We start from the raw sequence: 24,965 nt of genomic DNA on the forward strand, positions 1-24,965 counted from the left end.
CAGTCCTGGTCCCGATCCCAGTCCCAATCCCAGTCCTGGTCCAAATCCCAGTCCCAGTCCCAATCCCCAGTTCCACTCCCAGCCCTAATCCCAGTCCCAGTCCCAGCCCTAATCCCAGTCCCGATCCTGGTCCAAATCCCAGTCCCAGTCCCGATCCCAGTCCCAGTCCCAGCCCTAATCCAGTCCAGTCCGGGGGTGCCAGTGGGGGACCGTCCCCAATTTTGGGTTTTTGTTCACAGGCTGAGCTCATCCCCGTGGGAATCTGGGAGTTAATTCCCGCCTGTCCTAAATAAACCCAGGCTTTGGCAGACTCCGTGTCCTTGCTTGTCACAGTCCTGGGTTTAGTCCTGGTTCTGGTCCTGATCCTGATCCTGGTTTTAGTCCTGATCCTGATCCTGGTCCTGATCCTGATCCTGGTCCCAATCCTTGACCCTGAGCCCGATCCAAGTCCCCGCCCAGGTTTTCTTTCTGATCCTGGTTTTAGTCTTGGTTTTAGTCCTGATCCTGATCCGGGTTTTAGTCCTGATCCTGATCCTGGTTTTAGTCCTGATCCTGGTCCTGGTTTTAGTCCTGATCCTGGTCCTGGTTTTAGTCCTGATCCTGTCCTGATCCTGATCCTGATCCTGGTCCCAATCCTTGACCCTGAGCCCGATCCAAGTCCCCGCCCAGGTTTTGTTTCTGATCCTGGTTTTAGTCTTGGTTTTAGTCCTGATCCTGATCCGGGTTTTAGTCCTGATCCTGATCCTGGTTTTAGTCCTGATCCTGATCCTGGTCCTGATCCTGATCCTGATCCCCATCCTTGACCCTGATCCTGATCCAAGTCCCCATCCAGGTTTTGTTTCTGATCCTGGTTTTAGTCCTGGTTTTAGTCCTGATCCTGATCCTGGTTTTAGTCCTGATCCTGGTCCCAATCCTTGACCCTGATCCCGATCCAAGTCCCTGTCCAGGTTCTGGTCCTGATCCTGATCCCAATCCCAGTCCTGATCCTGATCCTGGTCCTGGTTCTGGTCCTGGTTTTAGCCTTGATACTGGTCCCAATCCGGGTTCTGGTCCTGGTTTTAGTCCGGATCCTGATCCCGGTTTTATCCCAGTCCTGGTTCTGGTTCTGATCCTGGTCCCAGTCCTGGTCCTGGTTTTAGTCCTGATCCCGATCCCGGTTTTATCCCAGTCCTGGTCCTGGTTTTAGTCCTGATCCCGATCCCGGTTTTATCCCGGTTCTAATCCCAGTCCTGGTCCCGGTCCCAGTCCCAGCTCCCAGGGTGGCTCCCAGTAACAGCTCCCAGTGCTCCCAGTAAAAGATCCCAGTGCTTCCACTTCCCTCCCAGTCCTTCCAGTAACAGCTCCCAGTGCTCCCAGTCCCTCCCAGTTCCCCCCAGTCCCTCCCAGTGCTCCCAGTTCGCTCCCAATCCATTCCCAGTCCCTCCCAGTCCCTCCCAGTTCACTCCCAGTCCCTCCCAGTTCTCCCAGTTCACTCCAAGTCCCTCCAGTCCCTCCCAGTCCCTCCCAATCCCTCCGAGTCCCTCCCAGTCCCTCCCAGTTCTCCCAGTCCCTCCCAGTCCCTCCCAGTTCCCTCCCAGTTCCCTTCCAGTCCCTCCCAGTTCCCTTCCAATCCCTCCCAATCCATTCCCAGTCCCTCCCAGTCCCTCCCAGTTCTCCCAGTTCGCTCCAAGTCCCTCCCAGTCCCTCCCAGTCCCTCCCAGTCCCTCCCAGTCCCTCCCAGTTCTCCCAGTTCGCTCCAAGTCCCTCTCGCGGCCGCTCCCGGCTCAGCCCTGCCTGGCAGCGAGTGACGCGCGCCCGCCGCGCGCTCCCATTGGCTGCCCCAAAATGTCCCCAAATGTCCCCAAACGTCCCCACCCGGGGGGGGGCACCCCAAAGCACCTCCCAGCCCCTCCCAGTCCGTCCCAGTTCCTCCCAGTTCCTCCAGTTCCTCCCAGTCCGCGATGCTGCCGCTGCTGCTGGCGGCGCTCGGAGCCCCCGGGGCGGGTGAGGAGCGCGGGTTTGGGGGAAAAAAAACGGGAAAATTTTGGGGAAATTGGGGAAAATTGGGGAAAAGGGGAAGTCGGGGATGAGGGCGGGGCTGGGGGGGCTCCGCCCTATGAGATTTGGGGGGGGTGGATCGGATTTTGGGGTGAAAAATTGGGAATTTGGGGAGGTTTAGGGGGGACTCCGCCTTGTGGGAAGCGGATTTGGCGGGAAAAAAGCGGAAAATTTGGGAAATTTGGGAAAAGGGAGAGCTGGGAGTGAGGGGGGTTGGGGGGGGCTCCGTCCTATAAGATTTGTGGGGGGGTGGATCGGATTTTGGGGTGAAAAATTGGGAATTTGGGGAGGTTTAGGGAGGCTCCGCCTTGTAGGGGTGGGGTTTTGTGGGGATTTTGAGGGCAAAAAATTTGGGAAAAAAGGGGAAAATTTGGAAAAGGGGAAGTCGAGGATGAGAGGGGTTGGGGGGGCTCCGCCCTATATGATTTGGGGGGGGGTGGAGCAGATTTTGGGGCGAAAAATTGGGAATTTGGGGAGGTTTGGGGGGGGACTCTGCCTTGTGGGAAGCGGATTTGGCGGGGAAAAAAACGGAGAATTTGGGAAAATTTGGGAAAATTTGGGAAAAGGGAGAGCTGGGAATGAAGGGGGTCGGGGGGGGGCTCCGCCCTATAAGATTTGGGGGGGGGTGGAGCAGATTTTGGGGTGAAAAATTGGGAATTTGGGGGAGGTTTGGGGGGGCCCGCCTTGTGGGAAGCGGATTTGGCAGGAAAAAAATTGGGAAAAAAAGGGGAAAATTTGGGAAAAGGGGAAGTTGGGAATGAGGGCAGGGCTGGGGGGGGTCCTGCCCCATAACATTTGTTGGGGTGCAGAGGATTTTTAGGTGAAAATCCAAAAAATGCCACAAAAATAATCAAAAAATCTCCAAAAAAGGTTTAAAAAATTTTAAACCCCCCCGCAAAACCTCCAAAAAAATAGATTTTAAAAATCCTGAAATATCCCTCAAAAAATATCAAAAAAATCTCCAAAAAATCCTAAAGGAAATTCAAAATCTTGCAAAAATCCCCAAAATCCCCAAATTTCCCTGAAATAAGCCCCCCAAAAAAATCCCAAAAAAATCCAATGAAATCCCCCAAAAAATTTTTTAAAATCCTCCAAATACTCCAAATATCCTCAAAAAACCTCAAAAAAAAATCCCAAAAAATCTCAAAAAAAAACCTCAAAAAATCCCCAAAACCCCCCAAAATCCCCCCAAAATCCCGATAAAAAAAAACCCAAAAAAATCCCAAAATTCCCCAAAATAAGCCCCAAAAAAACCCCCAAAAAATCCCTAAAAAATTCCCAAAAATCTCAAGAAAATCCCCAAAACCCCCAAAAAACAAAAAAAAAAAACCCCAAACAACCCCAAAAATCCCCTCAAAAACCCCAAAAAATCCTCAAAAACCTTAAAAAAATCCCCAAAAACCCACCCAAAAATTAAAAAAAACCCCGAAAAATCCCCAAAAAAAACCCCAAAAAATCCGCTTCCAATCCCATTTCCGGTCCCTTTTAGCCCCGTTCGTGCTGCAGGTGGCCTCGTTCTGCTCGCTGGCCACTGACGGCTCCTTGGTGGCCACCAACGGCTCTCAGGAGGTGGAGGGTGGCGCTGTCGCGGTTCCCGCTGGTGTGCGGCGACCTGCGGGGACCCCGCGCCGGCCCCTGCCAGCAGGGGGGGCCCTTGGGGACACTTGGGGACATCCTGGCGCGGGCGCTGGCCCAGGACAGCAGGTGGGGACAGCGCTGCGCCAGCGGCAGCGGCTCTGCCAGGAGCTGCCCAAGAGGGTGTGGCCACCACTGAGAGGTCAGGGGACATCGGGGACAACGGGGACATCGGGGACAACGGGGACGTCGGGGACAACGGGGACGTCGGGGACGTTGGGAATGTTGGGGACATTGGGGATGTTGGGGTCAACGGAGGGTTGGGGACATTGGGGACAATGGGGACATTGGAGACATTGGGGGACATTGGGGGACATTGGGGGACATCGGGGACAACGGGGACATCGGGGACATTGGGGACATTGGGAATGTTGGGGGACATTGGGGACGTTGGGAATGTTGGGGACATGGGGGACGTTGGGGACATTGGGAATGTTGGGGACATCGGGGACATTGGGGACATTGGGAATGTTGGGGACATTGGGGACGTTGGGAATGTTGGGGACATTGGGGACGTTGGGGTCAATGGGGGGTTGGGGAAATTGGGGACAACGGGGACGTTGGAGACAACGGGGACGTTGGGGACATCGGGGACGACGGGGGACATTGGGGACAATGGGAACATTAGGGGACATTGGGACATTGAGGGTGTTGGGGACATTGGGGACATTGAGGACGTTGGGGCTATTGGGGGGATTGGGGACATTGAGAACATTTTGGGGGTTGGAGGACATTGGGGACTTTGAGGACATTGGGGACGTTGGGGACATTGGGGACACTGAGGACACAGGGGCGGTACTGGGACCCTTGGGGACACTTGGGGACATCCTGGCGCGGGCGCTGGCCCAGGACAGCAGGTGGGGACAGCGGCTGCGCCAGCGGCAGCGGCTCTGCCAGGAGCTGCCCAAGAGGGTGTGGCCACCACTGAGAGGTCAGGGGACATCGGGGACAACGGGGACATTGGGAATGTTGGGGACATTGGGGACGTTGGGAATGTTGGGGACATTGGGGACGTTGGGGTCAACGGGGGGTTGGGGACATTGGGGACAATGGGGACATTGGCAACAACGGGGACGTCGGGGACCATTGGGGACATTGGGGACGTTGGAGACATTGGGGACATTGAGGGGATTGGGGACATTGGGAATGTTGGGGACATTGGGGACGTTGGGGACATTGGGGACATTGAGGACGTTGGAGACATTGGGGACATTGGGGATGTTGGGGACTTTGGGGACATTGGGGACATCGGGGGTATCAGGGATATTTGGGGTGTTGGGGACATTGAGGACACTGGGAATGTTGGGGACATGGGAGACATTGGACACTTTGGGGACATTTTGGGGACATTGGGGACATCGGGGGACATTGGGGGGAAATTTGGGGCCACTTTTAGGACATTTTGGGGCCACATTTGGGACCAGTTTGGGACCAGTTTGGGGGCCATTTTGGTCCATTTTGGGGCAGATTTGGGCACACTGGTGGCCATTTTGAGGCCCATTGGCAGCCATTTTGTGGTGGCCATTTTGGGACCATTTTGGGGCCATTTTGGGCCACGCTTGGGGACACATTTGGGGCCACTTTTAGGACATTTTGGGGACAGATTTGGGACCAATTTGGGCCATTTTGGTCCATTTTGGGCCTATTTTGGGGTAGATTTGGGTACACAGGCGGCCATTTTGAGGCCCATTGGTGGCCATTTTGTGGGGACTATTTTGGGACCATTTTGGGCCACACTTGGGGACACGTTTGGGGCCACTTTTAGGACATTTTGGGGACACATTTGGGCCCATTTTGGTCCGTTTTGAGCCATTTTGGGACACATTCGGGCACACTGGCGGCCATTTTGAATCATATTGGCGGCCATTTTGTGGCAGCCATTTGATCACCTCAGGACATTTGCGGCCATCTTGGGGCTGTTTTGAGTCCATTTTTCTCCATTTTGGGGCCATATTGGGATGTACTTGGGGACACATTTGGGGCCATTTGGGTCCATTTGGAGCAGGTTTGGGGCCACATATGGGGACACATTTAGGCCCCATTTTGGGGCCATTTTGGGCCTATTTTGGGGCACATTTGGGTACACAGGCGGCCATTTTGAGGCCCATTGGTGGCCATTTTGTGGGGACCATTTTGGGACCATTTTGGGGCCATTTTGGGCCACGCTTGGTGGACACATTTGGGCCACGTTTTAGGACATTTTGGGGACAGATTTGGGACCAATTTGGGGCCATTTTGGTCCATTTTGGGCCTATTTTGGGGCACATTTGGGTACATAGGCGGCCATTTTGAGGCCCATTGGCGGCCATTTTGTGGTGGCCATTTTGGGACCATTTTGGGGCCATTTTGGGCCACGCTTGGGGACACATTTGGGGCCACGTTTAGGACATTTTGGGGACACATTTGGGACCAATTTGGGGCCATTTTGGTCCATTTTGGGCCTATTTTGGGGGCACATTTGGGTACATAGGCGGCCATTTTGAGGCCCATTGGTGGCCATTTTGTGGAGACCATTTTGGGACCATTTTGGGCCACGCTTGGGGACACATTTGGGGCCACGTTTAGGACATTTTGGGGACAGATTTGGGACCAATTTGGGGCCATTTTGGTCCATTTTGGGCCTATTTTGGGGCACATTTGGGTACATAGGCGGCCATTTTGAGGCCCATTGGCGGCCATTTTGTGGTGGCCATTTTGGGACCATTTTGGGCCACACTTGGGGACACATTTGGGGCCATGTTTAGGACATTTTGGGGACACATTTGGGACCAATCTGGGCCCATTTTGGTCCATTTTGGGCCTATTTTGGGGCACATTTGGGTACATAGGCGGCCATTTTGAGGCCCATTGGCGGCCATTTTGTGGTGGCCATTTTGGAACCATTTTGGGCCATACTTGGGGACACATTTGGGGCCATGTTTAGGACATTTTGGGGACACATTTGGGACCAATCTGGGCCCATTTTGGGGCCATTTTGGTCCATTTTGGGCCTATTTTGGGGCAGATTCAGGCACACTGGTGGCCATTTTGGGGCACATTCAGGCACACTGGTGGCCATTTTGAGGCACATTGGCGGCCATTTTGTGGGGGCCATTTGATCACCTCAGGACATTTGCGGCCATCTTGGGGCCATTTTGAGCCCATTTATCTCCATTTTGGGGCCATTTGGAGGAGTTTTGGGGCCACATTTGGGGCCACATTTGGGCCCATTTTGGGACACATTCGGGCACACTGGTGGCCATTTTGAGGCACATTGGCAGCCATTTTGTGGGGGCCATTTTGTGGTGGCCATTTTGGGACCATTTTGGGGCCATTTGGGACCCACTTGGGGACATATTTGGGGCTACTTTTAGGACATTTTGGGACACATTTGGGACCAGTTTGGGACCATTTTGGGGCTATTTGGGACCCACTTGGGGACACATTTGGGCCCATTTTAGTCCATTTTGGTCCTATTTTGGGGCAGAGTCGGGCTCCCTGGTGGCCATTTTGAAGCACATTGGCGGCCATTTTGTGGGGACCATTTGATCACCTCAGGACATTTGCGGCCATCTTGGGACCATTTAGAGCCCACTTTTCTCCACTTTGATCCCATTTTTCACCAATTTGGGGCCACTTGGTCACACAAAGCCACCTCCACCATGTCCCCAAACGTCCCTTTTTGTCCCCAACTGTCCCCCCCAGCGCCGCCGCGGCTGCGCATCGTCCCCGAGCGCTCAGGCCCGGCGCTGGCCCTGACGTGTTACGCCTGGGGCTTCTCCCCCGCCGACATCACCATGAGGTGGCTCCACAACGGTGACATCATTGGGGACATCGCCGAGGACAGCGTTGGCGACACCGTTGGTGGCATCGTCGGCGACACCGTCGGCGACACTTCGAGACAATCGCGGGTGCTGCCGGTGGGGGACGGAACGTTCCGGGCGCAGGCGACGATCCAGGTGCCACCGGGGACATCTGGGGACACTTTCGATTGCGTGGCGCTGCACCCCAGCCTGGAGGAGCCCCTCAGAGTCACGTGGGGTGAGGCCCTTTCGGGGCAATTTCGGGAATTTTGGGGGAATTTGGGGGTTTTTGGGACTTTTGGGATTTTTTAGGGAATTTTTGGGGGATTTTTTGAGGGTTTATTTTGATTTTTTTTAATTTTGATGGCATTTTTTACAATTTTTTTGACAATTTCTTACATATTTTTTACAATTTTTTTACAATTTTTTTACGATTTTTTACAATTTTTTACAATTTTTAACAATTTTTAAGCAAATTTTTACAATTTTTTACCATTTTTTACAATTTTTTTTACAATTTTTTTAGTTTTTTACAATTTTTTACAATTATTTACAATTTTTTACAATTTTTCAGAGGATTTTTAGGATTTTTTTTGTTACGGATTTTTTAGGAATTATTTGGGATTGTTTGAAGGGTTTTTTTTCGATTTTTTTAAAATTTTGACTGTTCTTTACAAATTTTTTAGAATTTTTGGTTTTTTTGGTTTTCTTTCTGGGGATTTTTAGTGTTTTTAGTTTTAGGATTTTTTGAGGATTTTTGGATGGTTGTTTTGGTTTTTTTTTTTTTTTTTTTATTTGGACTGCGTTTTTTACCATTTTTTAACCATTTTTTTTACAATTTTTGGGAGGATTTTTAGGATATTTTGCTGTTACGGATTGTTTAGGACTTTTGGGGGGGGGATTTTTTTACTGTTATGTTTTTTTTTTAATTTTATTTGAATTTCTGGGTGAATTTCCTTTCATTTCAGGTGGATTTATTTGAATTTCTGGGTGAATTTCCTTTCATTTCGTGTGTATTTATTTGAATTTCTGGGTGAATTTCTTTTAATTTTAGGTGGATTTTTTCTAAAATTTTCGGGTGTATTTCTTTTAATTTCTGGATGAATTTCTTTTAATTTCGGGTGTTTTTTTTTAAAATTTTCCTGTGTATTTATTTGAATTTCTGGGTGAATTTCCTTTCATTTCTGGCAGATTTTTTTTTTTAATTTTCGTGTGTATTTATTTGAATTTCTGGATGAATTTCTTTTAATTTCGGGTGGATTTTTTTTTAATTTTCCTGTGTATTTATTTGAATTTCTGGGTGAATTTATTTGAATTTCTGGGTGAATTTCCTTTCATTTCCTGTGGATTTATTTGAATTTCTGGGGGTGGATTTACTTGAATTTCTGGGTGAATTTCCTTTCATTACAGGTGGATTTATTTGAATTTCTGGGTGAATTTCCTTTCATTTCCTGTGGATTTATTTGAATTTCTGGGGGTGGATTTATTTGAATTTCTGGGTGAATTTCCTTTCATTTTGGGTTGATTTATTTGAATTTCTGGGTGAATTTCCTTTCATTTCCTGTGTATTTATTTGAATTTCTGGGTGAATTTCCTTTCATTTCCTGTGGATTTATTTGAATTTCTGGGTGAATTTCCTTTAATTTCCTGTGTATTAATTTGAATTTCGGGTGGATTAATTTGAATTTCGGGTGGATTTATCCCCGCAGCCCCGGGTCTGTCGCCGCGGCTGTCGCTGCTGGTGGCCCTGGCGGTTCTGGCGCTGCTCCTGGGGCTCCTCATCCTCACCTTCGGCCTCCGCCGCTTCCTGCGCGCAGGTGACACCGGGGGGCACAAAACGGGGCAATTTTGGACACTTTTGGGCAATTTTGGCACTTTTCTGACAATTTTTTGTTGGTTTTTTGTCCCTTTTTCGTCACTTTTATGCTGATTTTTGTCACTTTTACGCTGATTTTTGCCACATTTTTTGTCAGTTTTTGTCACTTTTCGTCACTTTTGTCGATTTTTATCACTTTTTGTCACTTTTTGTCACTTTTATCTCACTTTTTGTCACTTTTATGCTGATTTTTGTCCCTTTTTTGTCACTTCTACGCTGATTTTTGCCGCATTTTGTGTCAGTTTTTTGTCACTTTTCGTCACTTTTGTCGATTTTTGTTGCTTTTTGTCACTTTTATGTCACTTTTATGCTGCTTTTTGTCACTTTCTGTCACTTTTATCTCAGTTTTGTCACTTTTATGCTGATTTTTGTTGGTTTTATGTCACTTTTTGTCAATTTTTGTTGATTTTATGTCATTTTTATGCTGATTTTTGTCACTTTTATGTCACTTTTTGTCTCTTTTATGACATTTTTGTCACTTTTATGTCTCTTTTATGCCATTTTTGTCACTTTTTGTCACTTTTATATCACTGCTGTGCTGATTTTTGTTGCTTCTTGTCGCTTTTTGTCCCCTTTTTCTCATTTTTTGTCCGCTTTTATCTCATTTAATCTCATTTTTGCCCCATTTTCTCCCTGCAGGTTACACCCCGCTCCCCGGTGCCACCCACGCAGGTGAGGGACCCCGATGTCACCTCCTGTCCCTCTTTTTGTCCCTTTTTCTCCCTTTTTGTCATTTTTATTCCTTTTTGCCCATTATCTGTCACTTTTTCTTAATTTTTGTCACTTTTGTCCTTTTTTGTTGCTTTTTCTCACCTTTTTTGTCCCTTTTTTCTCATTTTCTATCCCCTTTTGTCATTTTTTGTCCATTTCCCTCTCTTTTTGTCCCTTTTCTGCCCCCTTTTGTTGATTTTTGTCCTTTTTTCTCCTTTTTTCCCAATTTTCATATTTTTTTCCCACTATTTCATCACTCTTTGTCCCTTTTTATTGCTTTTTTCTCATTTTTGTCCCTTTTTTCACTTTTTCTCCCTTTCTGTTGCTTTTTTGTTCCTTTTTTTGCCTTTTTTTCACTTTTTCATCACTGTTTGTCCTTTCCCCCTTTTTTGTCCATTTTTATTTATTTTTTTTCTCCTTTTTTGACCCTTTTTTTTATTTTTTCTCCTTTTTTGTCCCTTTTTATTGCTTTTTTTTCTCATTTTTGTCCCTTTTTTCTCCTTTTTTTCACTTTTTCTCCCTTTCAGTTACTTTTTTCTCCCTTTTTTCCCTTTATAAAATTTTTTTCTCTCTTTCTGTTGCTTTTTTCTCTCTTTTTTCTCAATTTTTATCTCATTTTTGTCCATTTTTATCCATTTTTGCCCCATTTTCTCCCTGCAGGTTACACCCCCCTCCCCGGTGACACCTACGCAGGTGAGGGACCCCGATGTCACCTCCTGTCCCTTTTTTCACATTTCCCCCCCCTTTTTTCACCTTTTTTGTCCCATTTTTTGTCACTTTCCCTTCCCAGGCAGCATCTGAGGACCCTCCCAGGACGGTGACGACGACGGGGCCCGAAAACCCTGAAAATCACCCCAAAATTCTGCCCCAAAATCCCCAAATCTCCCTCAAAAATCCCCCCTAAAAAAACCCCAAAATCCCCTAAACCCCACCCAAAAATCCACCCCAAAATCCCATTTAAAAAAAAAAACAAAAAAATCCCCAAAAATTCCCCCCAGCCCCTCCCAAAAATATCAATTTCCCCCCCAAGAAATCCTCCCCAAAATCCTCAAAAATCCCCCTAAAAACACCCAAAAATTAAAAAAAAAACCAACAAAATAATTCCCTCAAATACCCCCAAAAATCCACCCAAAAATCCGCCTCAAATCCCATTAAAAATCCTCAAAAAATCCCCCAAAATCCTCCTCAAGTCCCATTAAAAATCCCCTAAAAACTCCCAAATATCCCTCTCAAATCCCATTAAAAATCCCAAAAAAATTCCCCAAAATCCCCCTCAAATCCCATTAAAAATCCTCAAAAAATTCCCCCAACATCCCCCTCAAATCCCATTAAAATCTCCTAAAAAATCCCAAAAATCCCCCTCAAATCCCATTAAAAATCCCGTAAAAACTCCCAAATATCCCCCTCAAATCCCATTAAAAATCCTCAAAAAATTCCCCCATAATCTCCCTCAAATCCCATTAAAAATCCTCTAAAAATTCCCTAAAAATCCCACTCAATCCCATTAAAAATCCCCTAAAAAATCCCTCTCAAATCCCATTAAAAATCCTCAAAAATTCCCCTAAAATCCCCCTCAAATCCCATTAAAAATCCTCAAAAATTCCCCTAAAATCCCTCTCAAATCCCATTAAAAATCCCCTAAAAAACCCCAAAAATCCCCCTCAAATCCCATTAAAAATCCCGTAAAAACTCCCAAATATCCCCCTCAAATCCCATTAAAAATCCTCAAAAAAATCCCCCTCAAATCCCATTAAAATCCCCTAAAAAATCCCCAAAATCCCCCTCAAATCCCATTAAAAATCCTCCAAAATTCCCCCAAAATCCCCCTCAAATCCCATTAAAAATCCCCTAAAAAATCCCTCTCAAATCCCATTAAAAACCCCCTAAAAAAATCCCCCAAAATCCCCCTGTCCTTATTTAGAACAAATTTGGGAGAAAACCTCCGGAAGGATCCCCCAGAAATGTGAAAAAAAAACAAAAAAAAACCCAATTTATTGAACAAGCAACATTAACCTGAGCTGGTTAAAAAAAGCATCATTACGTAGCGCGGTTTCCATTTTAACATCGCGTTATAACCTAAAAATACATTTATTTAACGCGCTACTTGAGAGAATTAACAAAACACAACTTTCCGAACATTACGCGTTTAATATTAATTGCAAATCTGCCGAAAATCCGATGGTAAAACGCGCATTTTCCGCACCCCCGCGGCCGGACTACATCTCCCAGCGGCCCCCGCGGCTGCGCGAGGGGCGGGGCCAGGGAGCGTCCGCCATCTTTGCTGCGGGCCGTGCGCGGCGCGCAGGGGGGGTGGGCCCGGCGGTTCTTAAAGGGGGCACGGCCCGCGGTGGGGCCCTCACGGCGCGGGATGGAGCGCGGAGCGGCGGAGGAGGTGCGCGGGCGGCGGGGCAAGGTCGGCGGGGAAGGGCGGCGGGGAAGGGCGGTGAGAGCGCGGCGGAGCCGTGGGCGTTCCCCGTTCCCGCCCGTCTCCGTTCCTCACGGCGCACCCCCCCCCCCCCCGCCCGCTTTAAGGCCCGGCGGCGGGAACGGGCGGGGGGTGGACCGGGAGTTGGGGGAGGGGGGGGACCGGGGGAAACGGCGGGAAGGGGGCGGGGCTAAGAGGGGCGAGGCCTTGGGGACCCCCCCCCCCCAAAACCCCTTCTCGTGACCCTCTCCGTGTCCCCAACCACCTCCTGTGTGTCCCACCCCCCCATATCCCCCTGTGAAAAATGCCTATTTTATGACTGGTGTGAAAAATGCTAATTTTACAATTGGTGTGAAAAATTCCTATTTTACGATTGGTGTGGAAAATGCCAATTTTATGATTGGTGTGAAAAACGCCTATTTTATGATTGGTGTGAAAAATTCCTATTTTACGATTGGTGTGAAAAATTCCTATTTTACGATTGGTGTGAAAAATGCCAATTTTACGATTGGTGTGGAAAAATGCCAATTTTACGATTGGTGTGAAAAATGCCTATTTTACAATTGGTGTGAAAAACGCCTATTTTATGATTGGTGTGAAAAATGCCTATTTTATAATTGGTGTGAAAAACGCCTATTTTACGACTGGTGTGAAAAACGCCTATTTTACGATTGGTGTGAAAAACGCCTATTTTACAATTGGTGTGAAAAACGCCTATTTTATGATTGGTGTGAAAAACGCCTATTTTACAATTGGTGTGAAAAACGCCTATTTTATAATTGGTGTGAAAAACGCCTATTTTACAATTGGTGTGAAAAATGCCTATTTTATAATTGGTGTGAAAAACGCCTATTTTACGATTGGTGTGAAAAACGCCTATTTTACGATTGGTGTGGAAAATGCCTATTTTACTATTGGTGTGAAAAACGCCTATTTTACCATTGGTGTGAAAAAATCCTATTTTACGACTGGTGTGAAAAACGCCTATTTTACGATTGGTGTGGAAAACGCCTATTTTACGATTGGTGTGAAAAACGCCTATTTTATAATTGGTGTGAAAAACGCCTATTTTACGATTGGTGTGGAAAAATGCCTATTTTACGATTGGCTTTACGCAACAGTTACAATGAATATTATGTTTTGTGATGTTGGAATTGCACAACTTTTCCGTGCATATCCAACCCCTGGCCCCGCCTGTCCTCGCCTCTCACGCTAAATAAATCCACGCCCTTCTGGGCACGCCTGGTTTGCTGTGGTGGTCGCACGGGGGTCTCTCGGTGGTCCTGAGGATGAAGATCGTGGTCTTCCTCATGGCTGAACTTTTGAACTTTTCCTCTCTGCGTGTTCGGTCCTTTGGTGCTGATCTGAGTCCGTCTGTCAGTCCTGATGGGCTTGGAGACAGAGGAGATTCTTTATTTGGGTTCTTTGCCTCCTCTGGTATTGTTTATTATGCAAGAAACTTCAGAAATTTGCATTTTCTTACGGCCTTTGTCCCATGGCAGAGGTTGCTTAAGTAAAAGGTTAAAATTCAAGACATAACTCTACAAGGTAAAATATAAATGCTTCATTCATTTTGTTAACTCCAAAAATCTCTATTTCAAGAGGAGCTTCTTTATCTCTGTTCTTTGCCTCTTCTGGTATTGTTCTTTATGTGAGAAGCTTCAGAAATTTGCATTTTTCTTATGCCCTTTGTCCCATGGCAGAGGTTCAAGTAAAAGGTTAAAATTCAGTATATAACCCTACAAGGTAAAATATAAATGCTTAATTAATTTTGTTAAGTGAACTCCAAAAATCTCTGTTTCAAGAGGAGCTTCTTAATCTGGGTTCTTTGCCTCCTCTGGTATTGTTTATTATGCAAGAAACTTCAGAAATTTGCATTTTCTTACAGCCTTTGTCCCATGGCAGAGGTTGCTTAAGTAAAAGGTTAAAATTCAAGATATAACTCTACAAGGTAAAATATAAATGCTTCATTCATTTTGTTAACTCCAAAAATCTCTATTTCAAGAGGAGCTTCTTTATCTCTGTTCTTTGCCTCCTCTGGTATTGTTTTTTATGCGAGAAGCTTCAGAAATTTGCATTTTTCTTATGCCCTTTGTCCCATGGCAGAGTTTCAAGTAAAAGGTTAAAATTCAGTATATAACCCTACAAGGTAAAATATAAATGCTTAATTAATTTTGTTAAGTGAACTCCAAAAATCTGTTTCAAGAGGAGCTTCTTAATCTGGGTTCTTTGCCTCCTCTGGTATTGTTTATTATGCAAGAAACTTCAGAAATTTGCATTTTCCTATGCCCTTTGTCCCATGGCAGAGGTTCCTTAAGTAAAAGGTTAAAATTAAATACATAACCCTACAAGCTAAAATATAAATGCTTAATTAATTCTGTTAACTTAACTCCAAAAATCTCTGTTTCAAGAGGAGTTTCTTTATGTGGGTTCTTTGCCTCTTCTGGTATTGTTCTTTATGTGAGAAGCTTCAGAAATTTGCATTTTTCTTATGCCCTTTGTCCCATGGCAGAGGTTCAAGTAAAAGGTTAAAATTCAAGATATAACCCAACAAGGTAAAATATAAATGCTTCATTCATTTTGTTAACTCCAAAAATCTCTATTTCAAGAGGAGTTTCTTTATGTGGGTTCTTTGCTTCTTCTGGTATTGTTCTTTATGTGAGAAACTTCAGAAATTTGCATTTTCCTATGCGTTTTGTACCATGGCAGAGGTTCCTTAAGTAAAAGGTTAAAATTCAACACACAACCATCAACGCTTCCTTCATTTTGCTAACTCCAAAAACCCCCTGTTCCATCCCGTCCCCCCTCTCTCTGTGTGCCCCCAGCCCTTCCCCGTAGCCTCGTCCCGCCGGGGTCGTCCGCAGGCTCCGGAGCTCGTGCGGCGCCAGAAGCGCCGGGAGCTGGACGCGCGCCGCAGCAAGTGCCGCATCCGCATCGGGGGGCACCTGGAGCGCTGGTGCCGCCTCAAGGAGCAGCTCGGATTCGCCCTGCACTCCCAGCTGGCCCAGTTCCTCCTCGACAGGTCACTGGTTGGGGGGGAAAGGGGGGCTAAAAAAAAAAGCCATTCCAACCCCCACCTCCGGTGGGAAGAACCCCAGGGTTCTGCTCGCTCACCTCTGTCTTCCCGCGCAGGTACAGCTCTCATGGCTGCACCTGGAGCCCAGGTAGGTGCTCCCCTCGCAGTTCCACGTCGGCATCCAGGAGTTTTTGGGTCCAACAGAAGTTGGCGGTGGAGGGGGAGGATTCCTCGTGGGTTGGGTGCTGGAGAAGCACCCGGTGCTGCTCTTGGGTTTGCTCACCGCCCCGCCATCCACCAAGGCAAATCCTCCCTGTGTTCCGTTTTTGGCACCCCCAGCTCTTTTTTTTTTTTTTTTTTGGGAAGCTGTTTGACAGTTGCTCTTAACAAGGAGAACCCTAAGAAAGGTGGAGAGGTGCAGGTGTCCCAAACCCCACCCCTCCCACCCCAAAAAAAAAAAAAAAGCCATTTCGGAGCTGTTTTTCACAGATTTCTTTGTTTTCCCAGGAGAGCTGGAGCGGCTCCAGCCCGCTGCGCTGCAGCGCCTGGTCGCGCTGTCCCACAGCCACGGCCAGGAGTGTGGCTTCGTGCCGGACATCCAGCTGCCGGCGGCAGGCGGCGCGGCCCCGCTGGTTTGGGAGTGCGTGGCCGGCCACCGCTTCTCGTGGGGCGGCTCCGGGGCTCCCAACAGCCCCTCCCTGGGCGCCGGGCGCCGCCAGCATCCGCTCCGCGGCGCCGCGCTGGGCTGCGGCGAGGCCGGAGCGGAGGGAACGGCCAGGTCACCCCGCGGTGACGGGGATGGGGGCAAGGAGGTGGGAGATGGTGGTGACAGTGGTGGCACAGGTGAGCTCCTCCTCCAGGTCACCTTTCTGCCCTCAACTCCCCTTGATTCCCCACCTTCAGCCCCTCCCTCTCCCAGTTCTAGGGTAGCTCCAGTTCTAACACCATCCCAGTAGGATCAGACGCTGCCCCAACCCCAGACCTTCCCTCCTCCTCTTCCTCACCTCTCCCAGCCCTTCCTCACCACCCTCCTGTCCCCCTTCCAGCCCCTCAGGTGCCACCGGAACCGGGGCCTGTGGCGGCAGCTGAGAGGTGAGTGGTGGCACCCCACAAGCATCGCCCCGGCGAGGCCAGCGGTTCCATTTGGCCCTGTCTGACCCACCCCTGTGTCCCCCCAACGTTGGCCAACGCGACCGTCCGCGGCTGAGCCCTCACAGCAGAGCTGACCCAGGTCATTGTCCGCTAGCGCCGTGCCGGGGGACGACGCAGAGCCAGGAGCTGAGCCCCGAGAGGAAGAGGAGGACGAGGACTTTGCCAAGGGTGACGACCTGGCCTACACCGATGACCTGCGTGACGAGAACTATCACCCATCCCTGGACAGGTGAGGGAGCCTGGAGATAGGGATTGCGTGGGAGCGCCCGCTGACACCCTCCCAGTCCAGACCAGTATTGCACTGGAAGGGTTTCGGGCCTCACGTGCTTGTCCCTGCTGCAGCTGCCCCGGCAGAGCGGGGAGGAGGTGGGAACGGCGTCGGCGTGCTGTTAAAACAAGGTGGTTTCGGGGGTCAAACCACCCGAAATTTTGGAGAGGCGTTTTCATCGTGTCTCACCCGGGGGAGGCTCTTTGCCGTATCCAACCCACGTCCTGCCGCGTCTAACCAAGTCCTGACCCGCGTCTAACCACGTCCAACTCGCTCATTTCCTACCACATCCAACCCGCATCTCACCCCATCATGCACCTAAGCCCCCCTCTCATCCACCCCGCTCTGTGCCCCGACAGCAACTCGGAGCCGCAGCGGCGCCAGAGCCAACCCAAGGCTCGCAAGAAGCCAGTCAAGGAGGAGCAGCCCTTGCTCGAGCCGCCCCTGCCCAGCTCTGGCCCCTTGGAGGAGAAGAGCGGACGGGTCAGGTGAGTCGCGGCGGCCGCAGCGGTGAAGGGACGAGGGGACAGGGGTCAGAGTCATCATCTTGTGGGGACAAGAGCTGTGCGTTGTAGCGGTCAGAGGCCCTGCAGGGCCTCCGTGGCGGTCACTAGCCTAAGGTAAGAAATGCAGAGTCGTGATGAGCGGAACAGAGCTGCCCCTCTTCCGCACATCAGAGCCCTGTTATCTCTCTGTAAGGCTATAGGTCGTATTCTCCTCGACCTCAGCCACAGGACAAATCCTGATCCCTCAACAGCCTATACAAACCCATACCATTGCCCAGTTCAGACAGAAAAGCTGTCACTGGAACCCTTTGCAGAAGCTGCCAATAAAGACATCTCCACAGAACTCCACACAGCCTTCACCTCTCTCCTTCCCTGCGTCTGCCGAGGCACTTTGGGAGCACAGAGCTGAAATCACTAGAGCTGAAATCACTAGAGCTGAAATCACTAAGAGCTGAAGTCACTGAGAGCTGAAATCACTGAGAGCTGAAGTCACTGAGAGCTGAAGTCACTGAGAGCTGAAGTCACTGAGAGCTGAAATCACTAAGAGCTGAAATCACTGAGAGCTGAAGTCACTAAGAGCTGAAGTCACTGAGAGCTGAAATCACTAAGAGCTGAAATCACTGAGAGCTGAAGTCACTGAGAGCTGAAGTCACTGAGAGCTGAAGTCACTGAGAGCTGAAATCACTGAGAGCTGAAATCACTGAGAGCTGAAGTCACTGAGAGCTGAAGTCACTGAGAGCTGAAATCACTGAGAGCTGAAATCACTGAGAGCTGAAGTCACTGAGAGCTGAAGTCACTGAGAGCTGAAATCACTGAGAGCTGAAATCACTGAGAGCTGAAATCACTGAGAGCTGAAGTCACTGAGAGCTGAAATCACTGAGAGCTGAAATCACTGAGAGCTGAAGTCACTGAGAGCTGAAATCACTGAGAGCTGAAATCACTGAGAGCTGAAGTCACTGAGAGCTGAAGTCACTGAGAGCTGAAGTCACTGAGAGCTGAAATCACTGAGAGCTGAAGTCACTGAGAGCTGAAGTCACTGAGAGCTGAAATCACTCCACAAGTGCTCGCTAAAGTAGCCAGCGGCTCGGAGCCAGCCCAGGGGCCCAGGCAGGCTGTGCCTCATCGGCACGGCGCTACCCGGGACACCTACGGTGGCTGATGCCCCGGGGGCCAGACGGAGCCCCGGGGACCACCAAGCCGTAATAGCGCGTCCCCAAAGGGAATAAACCCTCCGCGTGACAGCACGACGGAGCAAGAGCTCCACGTGTGTCACCGCGTGTCTGCAATGGTGGTGGGGTCAACCCTCCCCGTCACATCATTGGCCTTGGGGCAAGAGCTCGGTGTCCCCAAGGGCGTTGTGGGGGTGTCAGGCCCTCCACGTGACGCTGCTGCGTTCCTCGGTCTCGTTGGGTGTTGAGTGAGCTGGTCTGGCTCACAAACGTCGCTGCAGGGGCTTCGTGAGCCTGGTGTCACCCACCCTGTCCCTTGTGGGGCCAGTCCAGGGTGGTCAGGGAGCGAGGAGAGGCAGCCAAAGCTGGGGGCTGCCATGGAGGGGGACGAAGACCCCCTGAACCAGAGCCGTGGGTGGGCATTGAAGCCTCCGCCGGACTGGAGGTGGAGCAGCCCAAAATCCATCAATCCCACCACAATCTCCTCCGCTGACGGATCCACGGCTTCTCCGGCAGCTTTGCGGCCGAGCGTCGGGTTTCCAGCTCTCCTTTCCAGGCGCGCAAAATTCAATGTTTTGTGCTTTAAAAAAAAAAAAAAAAAAAGCTTAAATCAGCCCTCAGGGCTTCAGCCTTCAGCCCTCAGGGGCTTGGTCCGTGTGCACGGCCTGAGATCCAACACGCCTAGACACCTCACCTGGATGGATTTTCTTACACTTTTGATGCAGCAAAGGGGGTAAAAATCCCCCTTTTTTCCTGGAATCGGCCGTGACTTCTCCATCTGGCCCCCGAAAGACGGGCTCAGCGCCAATCCCACCCCAAGCATTTCCCCAGGTGAGCGTTCCAGCTTTGATTGATCCCTTTGAGCGGCTCCTTTTGGATGCTGAATGCCCTCCCCTCTCCTGGCAGCTCCGGAACCTTCCCAGATGCGGCTGGAAGAGGGACCACCCTTCCTGGAGACCCGATCCCAGTGAAGGTAACGTTGGAATTTCTTCTTCCCCTCTCCCTTGCCAGCGTGCAGATCCCAGGCTCCCAGGTCCGATGTGAGGGTAGAAAAGTCTGCATCCAATCCGGGCCGTTCTTTTTTTTTTTTTTGGCCAAAAAGCGAATTAAATGTGAAGTTTTTCCTGGTGTTCTTTGGGTTCTGCCTGATTTCCATCCCAAATCCCACGGTCTAGCCCTCCAAATATGTCCAAAGTGGGGCTGGCAGCTCTCTGCCCGCTCCCAAAGCCGAGCCTAAGCTTCAGACCAGCCCTTTTTTGGGCTAGGTTTGGTGACACAGATTTTTTTATTATTTTTAATCTTTTGGTTAATTCCCCACCCCCACTTTTGTCACAGCAAGTTGAAAATGGGAGAGAAAATCCTGGTTTATGAGCAAAGCAGGACCTTCCAGATTGTCGAGGGGGTCGCGTCCTCTTCTCCCTTCCCCAGGTAAAGTCACCCTGAGCTGATAAAATCTGTTTTCAAGAGATTTGGGACAAGCCCCAGGCTGAATCCATGCTTGAGCACTGGCATCTCTCACCGTCCCGTTATTTCTCCTCCCCAAACCCCGCTTTAATCCACTTTTAATGGATCTTTCCTTAATTCCAGGGTGACAGCCAGGAATAGTTGCCGTTTCCAGGGAGCTATGGATGAATTATAGATCAAACTGGGCCGGGAGCCAATTTCAGTGTCCTGGGACGCGTCCAAACCATGTGAAAAGGGTTTTGTAACACGCAATAAAAGAATTTATTCTCATTTTAATGCCTCAACGATGCGTTTGTTCTGGCGCGTCCGTGGGGTGGAAATGGGAGAAATGCTGGTCCTGAGGATGACCGAAAGTGGGATTTCCTCAGGAATCTTGGTTCTGGGACTGGGGACAGCGACGGGGGACAACAGGGCCTGGCTCAAAATGGATTTTTCCTCTTGCAGTTGCCGGCGGCAGCCACGGCCGCGTGACAAGGACATGGCTGAGATCGGCCCCAAGAGGATCAGGTACCTGGGAAAGAGGGAAGGGGCCCAGGGAAGCTTCCAGGCATTCCCAGGAAGAGGAGGGACGGGCAGCAGGCTCTGAAAGGGTTTCTTTGCTTCATTTTAGATTCCGTGGGTGGGAAGAAGGGGGAAGGTGGGTGAGGAGGAAAGAGCTGGGGAGGAGGGGGGGGGGGGGCAGATCCATATTCCAGAGCTTTTCCAAGCCTCCTCCTCCTTCCTGACAAATGATTTTTCCCCCCCGTGTTTTCTCCGACAGGAAGGCGGCGAAGCGCGAGATCCTCCTATGCGACTTCGAAGGCTGCGGCAAAATCTTCTCCAACCGCCAGTACCTGAACGTGAGCGCCTGGAAAGACCCAACGCTTTATCTGGAGCTCTGGGGAGCCTGGGTGGGGTGTCCTGGAGCTGGAATTGGGAGCTGATAGGTTTTTTGGTTTGGTTTTTTTTTTTTTTTTTCTCCCCCCCCCCATCCCGGCAGCACCACCAGAAGTACCAGCACGTGCACCAGAAAACCTTCACCTGCTCTGAGCCCACCTGTGGGAAATCCTTCAACTTCAAGAAGCACTTGAAGGAACACGAGAAGCTGCACAGCGGTGAGCGGGGCATTTCCATTTCCATTTCCATTTCCATTTCCATTTCCATTTCCATTTCCATTTCACAACTCCCTCCCCCTATGGATTGCACCTCCCCGGAGGAGTTACAACTCCCATGCATGTTTTGTGGCTCCTCTCACAGGGATCACACCTGCCTTTATCACACTTCCTGCACGGATTCCCACCTGCTCCCATCGGATTCACACCTCCTGTAGCCCCCTCCCCACTGGGCCGCAGCCCAGCCATTCCCAAACTCCCATCCCTGCTGCCCCTTTGCTGCCCGGATCTCTCCATTCCCATGCTGGGAAAGGCTCCCTGCTCCCGAAGCACATCCCGAGGGCCCTGATGGTTCTTCCAGGCTGATCCCTTTTATTTTTTCTCTTTTCTTTTTTTTCTTTTCTTTTCTTTTTTCTTTTCTTTTCTTCTTCTCTTTTATTTTCTGTTCTTCTCTCTTTTTTCTCTTTTCTTCTCTTTTTTCTTCTCTTTTCTTTTCTCTTTTTTTTCTTTTCTCTTTTATTTTCTTTTCTTTTCTTCTCTTTTCTTTTCTTCTCTTTTCTTTTCTTCTCTTTTCTTTTTTCTTCTCTTTTCTTTTTTCTTTTCTTTTCTTCTCTTTTCTCTTTTCTTTTTTTTCTCTTCCTTTCCTTTCCTTTCCTTTCCTTTCCTTTCCTTTCCTTTCCTTTCCTTTCCTTTCCTTTCCTTTCCTTTCCTTTCCTTTCCTTTCCTTTCCTTTCCTTTCCTTTCCTTTCCTTTCCTTTCCTTTCCTTTCCTTTCCTTTCTTTTCTTTTCTTTTCCTCCCAGACAAGCGGGATTACATCTGTGAGTTCTGCGCGCGCTCCTTCCGCACCAGCAGCAATTTGATCATCCACCGACGGATCCACACCGGGGAGAAGCCACTCCAGTAAGGCCCAGTCCCATTCTTATCCCTCCCCAGGAAGTCCCAGTCCCATTTCAAGTTGTAGAGTCCCATCCCTGCCCTTCCCAGTATGTCCCAGTCCCATTCTTATCCCTGCCCAGTAAGTCCCAGTCCCATTTCGAGTCGCAGAGTCCCATCCTTGCCCTTCCAATAAATCCCAGTCCTATTCTTATCCCTCCCCAGGAAGTCCCAGTCCCATTTCAAGTTGTAGAGTCCCATCCCTGCCCTTCCAACAAATCCCAGTCCCATTCTTATCCCTCCCCATTAAGTCCCAGTCCCATTCTTATCCCTCCCCAGTAAGTCCCAGTCCCATTTCGAGTCGCAGAGTCCCATCCCTGCCCTTCCAATAAATCCCAGTCCCATTCTTATCCCTCCCCAGTAAGCCCCACTCCCATTTCGAGTCGCAGAGTCCCATCCCTGCCCTTCCAACAAATCCCAGTCCCATTCTTATCCCTCCCCAGGAAGTCCCAGTCCCATTTCGAGTTGTGAAGTCCCATCCCTGCCCTTCCAACAAATCCCAGTCCCATTCTTATCCCTCCCCAGTAAGTCCCAGTCCCATTTTGAGTCGCAGAGTCCCATCCCTGCCCTTCCAACAAATCCCAGTCCCATTCTTATCCCTCTCCAGTAAATCCCAGTCCCATTTTGAGTCGCAGAGTCCCATCCTTGCCCTTCCAACAAATCCCAGTCCCATTCTTATCCCTCCCCAGTAAGTCCCAGTCCCATTTTGAGTCGCAGAGTCCCATCCCTGCCCTTCCAACAAATCCCAGTCCCATTCTTATCCCTCTCCAGTAAATCCCAGTCCCATTTCGAGTCGCAGAGTCCCATCCTTGCCCTTCCAACAAATCCCAGTCCCATTCTTATCCCTCCCCAGTAAGTCCCAGTCCCATTTCAAGTCATAGAGTCCCATCCCTGCCCTTCCAATAAATCCCAGTCCCATTCTTATCCCTCCCCAGGAAGTCCCAGTCCCATTTCGAGTCGCAGAGTCCCATCCTTGCCCTTCCAATAAATCCCAGTCCCATTCTTATCCCTCTCCAGTAAATCCCAGTCCCATTTCGAGTCGCAGAGTCCCATCCTTGCCCTTCCAATAAATCCCAGTCCTATTCTTATCCCTCCCCAGTAAGTCCCAGTCCCATTTCGAGTTGTGAAGTCCCATCCCTGCCCTTCCAACAAATCCCAGTCCCATTCTTATCCCTCCCCAGTAAGCCCCAGTCCCATTTTGAGTCGTAGAATCCCATCCCTGCCCTTCCAGTAAATCCCAGTCCCATTCTTATCCCTCCCCAGTAAGCCCCAGTCCCATTTCGAGTCGCAGAGTCCCATCCCTGCCCTTCCAGTAAATCCCAGTCCCATTCTTATCCCTCCCCAGTAAGTCCCAGTCCCATTTTGAGTCGTAGAATCCCATCCCTGCCCTTCCAGTAAATCCCAGTCCCATTCTTATCCCTCCCCAGTAAGCCCCAGTCCCATTTCGAGTCGCAGAGTCCCATCCCTGCCCTTCCAATAAATCCCAGTCCCATTCTTATCCCTCCCCAGTAAGTCCCAGTCCCATTTCAAGTCATAGAGTCCCATTCCTGCCCTTCCAACAAATCCCAGTCCCATTCTTATCCCTCCCCAGGAAGTCCCAGTCCCATCCCTGCAGCTCTGCTCAGCCTCAGAATCTCTTTCCACCCCTTTTCAACCCAAAATCAGCTCCTCAGCACATGGCACCCAGCCAAAAGCCGGGGCTGGGATTTCTCCTGAGCTTTCTGCCCTTGGAGCTGGCTGTGTCCAGCCCCAGCAGCTCCAGGGGAGCGTTTAATTAGGCAGAGCTTAACGAGCCGGAACAGCACAAAGGACGACTCCCGTTCAACGCATTCATGCCAGGAGGGCACCGGAGCTCCAACCCACGGCACATTCCAGCCCCGAGCACGGTTCTCCCTCTGGTTTTTTGGGTTTTTTTTTTGTTTTTTAACTCCTGCCGGGATCTCTCCCAGGTGCGAGATCTGTGGCTTCACCTGCCGCCAAAAAGCCTCCCTGAACTGGCACATGAGGAAACACGATGCCGACTCCTTCTACCAGTTCCCGTGCGACGTCTGCGGGAAGAGGTTCGAGAAGCGGGACAACGTCACCGCCCACAAGAGCAAGAGCCACCCCAGGGGGCTTGGGGAGCTCGCCCCGGCCCGAGGGGATCCAGCAGCACCCAGAGCCCCCTGGGCCCGTGGAACCTCTGGAGCTGCTTGGGGACGTCCTGGGGAGTGGGGGGGACACAGGGAGGACCCCGCTGGGGTATGGGGCGGGGGATGTCGGGCAGGATCCAGGCACACCCCAAAGCCAGGGGATGGGCGAGGGGGGGTCCTAGAGAGGGCTCGTCCCCCAGCTTTGGGCACTGGAGCGAAATCGGGGACGATGCAGCAGCCCCAGGTGCCAAAAATAACACGGGAGGGGCAAAACTGGGGGAAATCCCAGTTTTTCAGCCAAATCCCAGATGAAACCCCAAGTTTTCAGCCAAATCCCTTTTTTTTTTTTTTTTTTTTTTGCCAAATCCCAGCAGTATTGCCACAAGTAGATCCTCAATAAATACTTATTTTGGGTAAAAGTGGGATTTGGTGTCAATATTTTTATGGAAAGAAGATAGGAAAGTGAGATTTGGGTGGTTTGGACGCAGGAAAAGGGGTTGGAGACACCAAACACCCAGGAATTGGGGACCCAAACTGGGATGGGTGGGAGCTCCCAGTCAAGCTGTTCTCCCTAATTGGGATGGGTGGGAGGACACATTTGAGCTGTGCCCCGAAACTGGGATGAGAGGCAATGCCCAGTGGGGCTGTGCCCCGAAACTGGGAGCTCCCAGTGCTTCAAACTTTTCCTTTAAACCTAATTTAATTTTAATTTAAGACTCTTGATTTAAACCAGAATTTGAACTCACAGATACTTGGAAGCTCCAAGT

The 24,965-nt window shown here is 49.8% G+C and overlaps 2 protein-coding genes across 2 annotated transcripts; both read left to right on the forward strand.

Annotated features, from left to right (window-relative positions):
• The first annotated feature begins 1,900 nt into the window (after window positions 1-1,900).
• Window positions 1,901-11,901, forward strand: LOC128802787 (HLA class II histocompatibility antigen, DM beta chain). The gene is made up of 8 exons (XM_053969355.1): window positions 1,901-1,983; window positions 3,527-3,795; window positions 4,402-4,603; window positions 7,357-7,692; window positions 9,164-9,271; window positions 9,970-10,002; window positions 10,702-10,734; window positions 10,832-11,901. Exons 1-8 carry the CDS (start codon window positions 1,941-1,943, stop codon window positions 10,840-10,842), a joined length of 1,035 nt encoding a protein of 344 aa, XP_053825330.1. The 5' UTR covers window positions 1,901-1,940; the 3' UTR covers window positions 10,843-11,901.
• A 462-nt stretch (window positions 11,902-12,363) lies between these two features.
• On the forward strand, window positions 12,364-24,663 carry LOC128802791 (zinc finger protein 692-like). Its single transcript, XM_053969358.1, is given in 13 exon segments — window positions 12,364-12,433; window positions 15,292-15,488; window positions 15,599-15,630; window positions 15,990-16,325; window positions 16,529-16,574; window positions 16,729-16,863; window positions 17,262-17,390; window positions 20,486-20,548; window positions 20,802-20,880; window positions 21,021-21,135; window positions 21,934-22,033; window positions 24,016-24,178; window positions 24,180-24,663. Coding segments are annotated over 13 exon segments (1,620 nt in total). The 5' UTR covers window positions 12,364-12,409; the 3' UTR covers window positions 24,381-24,663.
• The last annotated feature ends 302 nt before the right edge of the window (window positions 24,664-24,965 follow it).

Source organism: Vidua macroura, unplaced genomic scaffold (genome assembly GCF_024509145.1).
Source record: "Vidua macroura isolate BioBank_ID:100142 unplaced genomic scaffold, ASM2450914v1 whyUn_scaffold_187, whole genome shotgun sequence".
Classification (NCBI taxonomy): Eukaryota; Metazoa; Chordata; class Aves; order Passeriformes; family Viduidae; genus Vidua; species Vidua macroura.

Excerpts from the sequence above, each read along its gene's own strand:
- LOC128802787 (XM_053969355.1), top strand. The coding sequence starts at position 1,941 with ATGCTGCCGCTGCTGCTGGCGGCGCTCGGAGCCCCCGGGGCGG. Across the intron at positions 7,693-9,163 it reads GCCCCTCAGAGTCACGTGGG|CCCCGGGTCTGTCGCCGCGG; the intron begins GTGAGGCCCTTT and ends TTATCCCCGCAG. Across the intron at positions 9,272-9,969 it reads CCGCCGCTTCCTGCGCGCAG|GTTACACCCCGCTCCCCGGT; the intron begins GTGACACCGGGG and ends TTCTCCCTGCAG.